The 7,468-nt window shown below is 43.4% G+C and overlaps 2 protein-coding genes across 4 annotated transcripts; both read right to left on the reverse strand.

The window, feature by feature from the left end:
• Window positions 1-212: 212 nt before the first annotated feature.
• Window positions 213-5,440, reverse strand: dnajc28 (DnaJ (Hsp40) homolog, subfamily C, member 28). 3 transcript variants are annotated; one of them, XM_030071576.1, is made up of 3 exons: window positions 2,210-2,341; window positions 1,863-1,937; window positions 213-1,554 (listed from the first exon to the last, which is right to left on the reverse strand). In XM_030071576.1, the coding sequence occupies exon 3, from the start codon at window positions 1,530-1,532 to the stop codon at window positions 378-380; it is 1,155 nt and encodes a 384-aa protein (XP_029927436.1). In that variant the 5' UTR covers window positions 1,533-1,554; window positions 1,863-1,937; window positions 2,210-2,341; the 3' UTR covers window positions 213-377. The 3 variants fall into 3 exon arrangements, with proteins under 3 accessions (XP_029927436.1, XP_029927437.1, XP_029927435.1); XM_030071577.1 differs by lacking the exons at window positions 1,863-1,937; window positions 2,210-2,341 and adding an exon at window positions 5,397-5,440; XM_030071575.1 differs by lacking the exon at window positions 1,863-1,937 and having other exon boundaries at window positions 2,210-2,353.
• Window positions 3,257-7,468, reverse strand: LOC115373283 (NACHT, LRR and PYD domains-containing protein 1b allele 3-like). The gene is made up of 3 exons (XM_030071586.1): window positions 7,392-7,468; window positions 4,699-4,756; window positions 3,257-3,819 (listed from the first exon to the last, which is right to left on the reverse strand). Exons 1-3 carry the CDS (start codon window positions 7,458-7,460, stop codon window positions 3,554-3,556), a joined length of 393 nt encoding a protein of 130 aa, XP_029927446.1. The 5' UTR covers window positions 7,461-7,468; the 3' UTR covers window positions 3,257-3,553.

Raw genomic sequence — 7,468 nt, forward strand, 5'->3', positions numbered from 1 at the left:
CCTTTCAGATTAAAAGTTTTTAGTCTTTGTGTGTCCATGTTCCAGTCCCAAGGCCCTTCTCCTTGTGCCTTTGGAAAAAAAAAAAAAAAAAAAAAAAAAAAGATGTGTTTGGAACTTTAATTACCCAAATAAATCCTACTTTTATTTGCATATATTATGACAGCTGCATCTCTACTTTTGATCTGGAAAAAAAAATCACACAAACATTAGCATACAGTTAAAGAGGTTTAGTGGCAGCACTCAGATTCAGACTGGATTTATGAATACAATTAAGCACAGGTTTGCAAGTCTGTCTGATTGGATTGTGATTATTGGTGGTCATGAAAAATAAATAAAACAGTGATTTGAAACGGCTCGGATGCAGAGCAATGGTGTTTTCATCTGAGAAAATTTTGCATCCAGGACATCAGGCCTTGTTTAGTGTCTTTGGACCTCGGCGCGGCATTGGCTCTTTTCTTCTCCTCCTTCCTCCTCTCTCTCTCCTTCTGTCTCTCCTTCTCTTGGTCCGCTCTGTGCTGGCAGGCTCCTCTCTCAGCACGCTCAATCTCCCGGGCCAAACTGAAGTGAACCATTTGCATGCTGAGCATCGGGACGATGAGGTTAAAATTGTCCACCATCTTGTTAAGTTTCACCAGTTCCTCCTCTACAGATCCACAGAGCTGCTCCCACTGTCTTTTCTCCATGGAGGTCATGGGGTCACCCAGCCTGCTCCTTTCCTCCAGCAGTCGGGTGCGGATCCGAGTTCTGGCCTCTCGGATGTCCCGCTGCGTGATGATCCAGGGTGGCTGGTAGCCGTTGTCTATGAGGATGCGGTTGAGGTTGTGGGTCATAGGATCAGCATATGGATTGTGCTCAAACTTGTTGAGGGGCTTTCCAGCTCCACTAAGGTTCCTGAAGTCTCCGCGGGCCATGGACTCCTGGATCAGGTCCTCCACCAGCCTCTCCACAGCCTGGGTGATCTTAATGTTTCGACTGCGCTGCCGCATGTCCCGTTCCACTAGTGCACCCTCTGCAGCAGCAGCCCTCTCATGCTCCTTCTGCCGGTAGTCTAAAACCTGCTCGGCTGCCCGGTCTACGCGAAACTGCCGGTAATGACGTTCACGCTGGCTGGGTGTGCCTGATCCCACACCCTCATAGCTGAGGTAGTGTCTGTGCTGAGGTGCCATGCCCTTTGACTTATCGTCATCTTCCTCTTCCTTCACCACGTCATGTTTCTTGGTGTGGCTCTGATGTGCCAGAACAGCGCGGTAGGCCTCCTCAACCCGAGCAAAGAGGACTGCGTCTGCGGTCGGGGCCCCGGAGTCAGGATGGTAGAGCTTGGCCAGGCGCAGGTAGGCCTCTCTGACCTGCGCGGGGCTGCTGTGCGTCTCATCCTGCAGCTGCAGCAGCCTGTAGCTCTCACGCAGGCTGCGGCTGATCTGAGGGCCAGAGCTGAGCGCTCGAAGCTGCAGGGACTGTCGAGACAACAGGAGCCAGCAGCGGACATGGCAGAGGTCACTGCGGGCAGACAGCAGCTGGAAGGTGCAGCTCATCTCCGCCAGCTGAGGCTCTCTCCTGTGGAGCAGAGACACAGTCTGATTCACTAGAGGAGGAGGAAGGTGATAAACTGAAAGGTGCAGAGATAGCGAAATTAGTGTCATCTAAAGTCTTAGTTTGGATTCTGGGCAGCAAAAACTGTGATGTTAGGTCACATAGTTTTGCATGAGTTAAGGAGGTGATTTGTATTTTAGGTAGCAGCTCAAAAACTAGTTGATATGAACTTACACACAACCAGGGGCGCTGCCTGGAATTTTGGTCCCCATGGGGAAAAAAATATATGTATTTACTCGATGATGGTTTAATAATTTTATATTAGTTTTTACCTATTTTGGGGGGCCCCTGTCAGGCAAGGGCCCTTGGAATTGTCCTAACTTTCACGGCGCCCCTGCACACAACAACTGAACGAACAGAAGTGAAATAAATAGACAGTCAGTGTGCCGGCTAGCAAACAGTACAACTGTGCAACATAAGAGCTGAGTCAGCAGTCATAAAGCCACTAAAAGGAGTGTTGTATGATCACACACTGCGGATCACACTGGATGTGAGCAGCTATCTTTGATAACACATCGTCGCTAAGTTGGGTTATTGAACAGCTAAACTAGCTAAATGAATCGCTAATCTCCGACTTTAATCTCCGGTAAACACATGAAACTGAACGGAGAGCACCAACCTGCGCAGCGCACACTCGTCAGTCTCGGCACTGATCGCATTTACTTCTCATAACCTACAATTTCATAACAAAAATAGGTCATCGGACAGTCTGAGGAGGACATGCATGTTAGCGGTCAGTTATTACGTCGCTACGTCGCTCGCAATGGCTGTTGGGTAATGTAGTTCCAGCCCCACGGCCGGGCCTACAAGGGAACGAAGAGATCCTGAACCAAAAGTAAAACCTACCCTGCGTTCCAAATCGCATACTTATACTTTTTACTTTTAGTATGTACTGCAGCTGCCCTTACAAAGTATGTAGGTTAGTATGTATTGGGACATACTAATTCTTTTTGTCCCTACTAAATAGTATGGTAGTATGGGTATTGGAACGCAGGGATAATGTGACGTGGTGCTGCTGTTTTCATCATGAGAGAAGAAGTCGAGGAATGGCTGTGTGTTCATAAATTTATTTTAAAGTGTTTGCACGCGTTCCTGCAGTGTTTGGGTATGAAATACAGGAAACATGCACTTAATAAAGCAAACGTTTATGCACCTTTTTGCTAGTCAGGTTTGATTATGAACATGTCATGCAAAACAACAGGCTGTGCACAGCTGTTGCGTTCATTAGAAACGATGTCCTTAGATCCTCTCTGTATAATCTGGGCAATCACTGTGGTAGCCTACAATACAGTGTCTGTGCTGGATTCATTTAGTGGTTTCCCTGAAAATTACTGTGCAATCGGAAAAAAACTTATTACAACCCTTTGTTGTTTTGGTATCATCTAAATGAGGACGTTTGGTTGTGTGACTCAGATTTCTGAAGTATGTCAAATATGTTTATCAGAGGCCAAAAAATGAGTCATCCCTGATTGAAACCTTTGTGACTGCGCTGATCAAAAGAGCACCCATGAAGTACCCATGAAGCAGCCAGAACCTGTCTGATGGGATTACTCCAGTCATGCACACATGCTACCATTTGTAAACAGAAAAGTGGCTTCATATTTTCCTTCAAATGTGGTTTATTCATTTATTCATTCATTTTTTTTTTCATACAGACCCACCAAAAGTAAAATTATCACAACATAACAGAAAAAAAAGTGATAAAATACTTCATCAGCACCTTAGAGTCAACAATATTTTGGGGGGTAAAGCCATGAGGATTAAATAACAGACATGCATGATGGTCATTCCATGGAGGAAAAGGCCCACTGCACACTTTGTGAATAATTTCTAATGGGAAAATTATAGTATACTAAAATATACTGAATTAAAAAGGGGGTTCAGCAAAAATGTTTCCTATGGCATGTAAAATTATTTATAAAAATGTTGGACTCTGGTACTTTGTGTGTGTGTTTTTATCTGATTATTTTTTATTCTTGAGTTCTAAAATGAGATATGGCTCCAGTTGCTTAAGAAGTTCGTAGAACATATCTTTTCCGATGGGGCCACAGGCATTCAGGGGCCCCTCATAGAGCTCCTTCATCTTCTCCTGGTTGGTACCCTGAGCCATGACCTTGTTGTAGCCCTCCTGGTTAATGATGGACCTGTTGAGCAGCTCGCCCAGGATAGGTTCCACCATGCTCACACTCTGGATCAGCGCGGTGCGGTGCTTATCCACAAAGTGCCTGTCTGAGGAGAAAGGGAATGGAAAATAACCAAGAGCTGATTCATTTGACATTAATGTAATAACAGTATGATGAAAAAAAAAAAAACAATTTTACACATCATATTTGTGCTTGGTCAATTCAATCCTCTTATTTCCAAAGCTAAGACTGTACAATGAGTAATCAGGGGTTCGTTACGGAGCAAAACAGAATGCTTGCCAAAAAATGCAATTCTTACAGAAATCTCCAAATTTCAAACGTTTCTGATGCCAAATCAAAGCATGCATTTTGCTATGATGTTCTTCAAGGTCTTGGTGTCCTAATGTGGGATTTGGAAGGGATTTTTGACCTTTTTTATGAATTCTCAGGTGGTCAAAAATGGTTACCTTTTGCACCAAATGGTATCAACCCAAAGGGTTAGGTTACTGCAACAACTTATGGCACATAAATGAGCTTGTGAGTGGCCATTGTAATCACATATCATCATGTACATCTACCCCTTAAATGTTAAAGGAAATGCGTAAATAGACGCCTACCAAAAAAAAAAAAAAACAATGTTTATTACACATTCATGATGATAATAACCTGATACACAGTGATGAGCTGCATCTCAAATCAGTCTTTATAGGTTCCCAGCTCTCAGAAGACAAATACCACTCCAATTATCTGCTACTGACCTTTTAAGATCCCCTTTCTGCTCACTAAAATGGCTCTTTTTGAATGGGGGAAATCTTTTTTTGGGATAAAACTCTTCAGATATACATCAACATGTCTGTCTTTTTGTTCACAATAAAAATCAAACCAAGAGAAAAGTTGTGTGTGTGCTGCTGCATCGTCAGGTTAGATCATTTGAAGCCACTGATAGAGTGAGAGAGTCATTATCACTCCCAGTTCCTTCACTAACCTCCCGACATGGTCTTTAAGCACCAGATGCTCCAGCTGCAGGTCTCGGGACTGCAAGACTATGGATGAAAATTAAAAAGACATCATAAAATTGTAGGCCTAGCTCTTGAGACTCCATGGCTATTTCTGTGTTTCCATGCTGGAAGTGCAGCCAGCAGCTTCCTTTGTGAATAGCAATCCCAAGTACAAGGATACCAAACAAAACTAGGCGTGGATTTATGATGGAAAACAACATACTCCAATCTGACTGCTCAAACTTTGATCCGACACCAAACCTTCAGCGATAAAGAAGCATTGAAATAAGGACTTATTTTTTGTTAAGTGTTCCTGCTTCTTGTGGCTGTTACCTGTTATCATTGCATCTATTGTTACCATTATATTTTTTTAATGTAACATTAATAGTCATGTTAAGGTTATTTTTTTAATTTAAATTAACTATTATCACAACTACAGTTAAGTTATTTGGCTTGTTGACGAGTCTCTTATCATTATTGTAAACTTGCTGTTTTCCTGTAAACCAGGTACATTTGTAGAAGAGGGCTTTCGCTTGGTATGTTCCATGCAGGAAGAGATTATGGAGAAAACAGGAAACTACTCACTGCAAACAGGGGCGCTGCCAGGAATTTTGGTCCCCATGACAAAAAAAAAAATATATGTATTTACTTGATGATGGTTTAATAATTTTATATTAGTTTTTACCTATTTTTTGGGGCCCCTGTCAGGCAAGGGCCCTTGGAATTGTCCTAACTTTTCCCCCATATATGGCGCCCCTGACTGCAAACACAAACCCTTGGACTCAGTCCCACACTGAGGAACTGGGTCCTGGACTTCCTGACCAACAGACCTCAGACTGTCAGGATCCACAACACCGTCTCCTCCTCTATCATCCTCAGCACTGGCTCGCCATAGGGCTGTGTGCTGAGCCCCCTCCTGTTCCTGACGTATGACTGCTCGGCGAGACACCCCAGCTGTCATATAGTTAAGTTTGCGGACGACACAGCAGTAGTGGGACGCATCACTAACAGCGATGAGTCCGAATACAGAGAGGAGCTGGAACACCTGGTGCAGTGGTGCAGTGAAAACAACCTCTGCATCAACGTGAAAAAGACTAAGGAGATGGTGGTGGATTTCAGAAGGGACAAGCGCCCTCTCCCTCCCCTGCACATCGGAGGAGCAGCTGTGGAAGTGGTCTCCAGCTTCAGGTACCTGGGTGTGCACATATCCAGTGACCTCACCTGGAGTGCCAACACTTCCCGTCTGGTCAGGAAGGCCCACCAGCGTCTCTACTTCCTCAGGAAGCTGCGGAAAGCTGGACTGGGGAGCTCCGTCCTGAGGAGCTTCTACCACTGTGCGGTGGAGAGCGTCCTCTGCACCTGCATCACCGTGTGGCACGGCAGCTGCACTGCTGCTGAGAGGCCCTCCGCATCATGCAGGACTCCACCCATCCCGCTCACAGTCTGTTTCAGCCCCTCCCCTCAGGCAGGTGACTGAGGAGCATCCAGAGCAAGACCACCAGGCTCAGAAACAGCTTCTTCCCTGCAGCTGTCAGGCTGTTGAACTTGAGCCATGTTCTGTAGTCTCCCACCCTCTCCCATCTCACTCTCTCTCTCTCCCTTTTCCTGCACAAATCACTTTCCACCATAAGTGCAATATCACTAACATGCGTGTTTAGCACTCATAAGCTAATTTCAGCACTGACTGTGTATCAAGTCTTACAGCTCCTGAATCCCAGTACCGGGCGTTGGGTTCTGTGACTTGGTCCATTTTTTATTCTATATACACTGTTTATATTATATATATATATACTGTTTATATTTATATAGGCTGTTTATATATATGTACACACACACATATGTATATATATGTATATACATATACATATATATATATATATATATATATATATATATATATATATATATATATATATATATATATAATTAATTTCGTACCACTAACATGTAAATGTGAGCTGGTATGACAATAAAGTTCCTTGAAGTGTTGTCATGGATACTGCCCCTGGGTCTATGACTGCAACACAAACAGACACAATGCCCAGGAATTTGATTATAAACTTCCTGTACTTTTAGCCTAATCAGGAAGCACTGCAAAAGCTTTTGTTTAAGAAAGTACTGTTGACTTGACAGCAAAAGTGTCACTAAGGGACTTTTGCCTTTTTACACAGGCCAGTCAGTGTGAGAGCTACTGGCACAGGCTCAAAAATGAAAGCAAAAAGTATGCAAATGCAGATTTTTCAACTAAATTTCTTTCCTCCTTCCCTCCGTTCTCTCTTGGTCAGTTAGACAGTTTTCACAAAGTTACATGCATTCTTCCTATTTTTCTCCCTGTTAAAGGGTTTTTTTAGGGAGTTGTTCCTCATCTGATGTGAGGGTCCAAGGACAGCGGATGTTGTATTTCCTCTAAAGCCCTTTGAGGCAAATTTGTAATTTGTGATTCTGGGCTATATAAATAAATAAAATTGAATTGAATTGAATCGAATAGATAAGGGGGAGTTATTTGCACAGTTTAAAAAATGAAAGTAAAAATCCTGTTTTCTACCTTCAGTTGTTTTGAACTTTTTTCTATGCCTCTCTATAGCCTGTGTTAACAAACTGAGCGCCCATGCAAGCAGATTCTGTGATCTGATATTCTTCTGATATTGATTATAGCATTGATATGATTGAGATAACTTACCAAGTGACTCTGCCTCTTGAATGCTGCAGCGAAAATCTGGGACTGGGACTTGGATAATGTTCCTAACATTATCCTAA

Source organism: Myripristis murdjan, chromosome 16 (assembly GCF_902150065.1).
Source record: "Myripristis murdjan chromosome 16, fMyrMur1.1, whole genome shotgun sequence".
NCBI classification, from domain to species: Eukaryota; Metazoa; Chordata; class Actinopteri; order Holocentriformes; family Holocentridae; genus Myripristis; species Myripristis murdjan.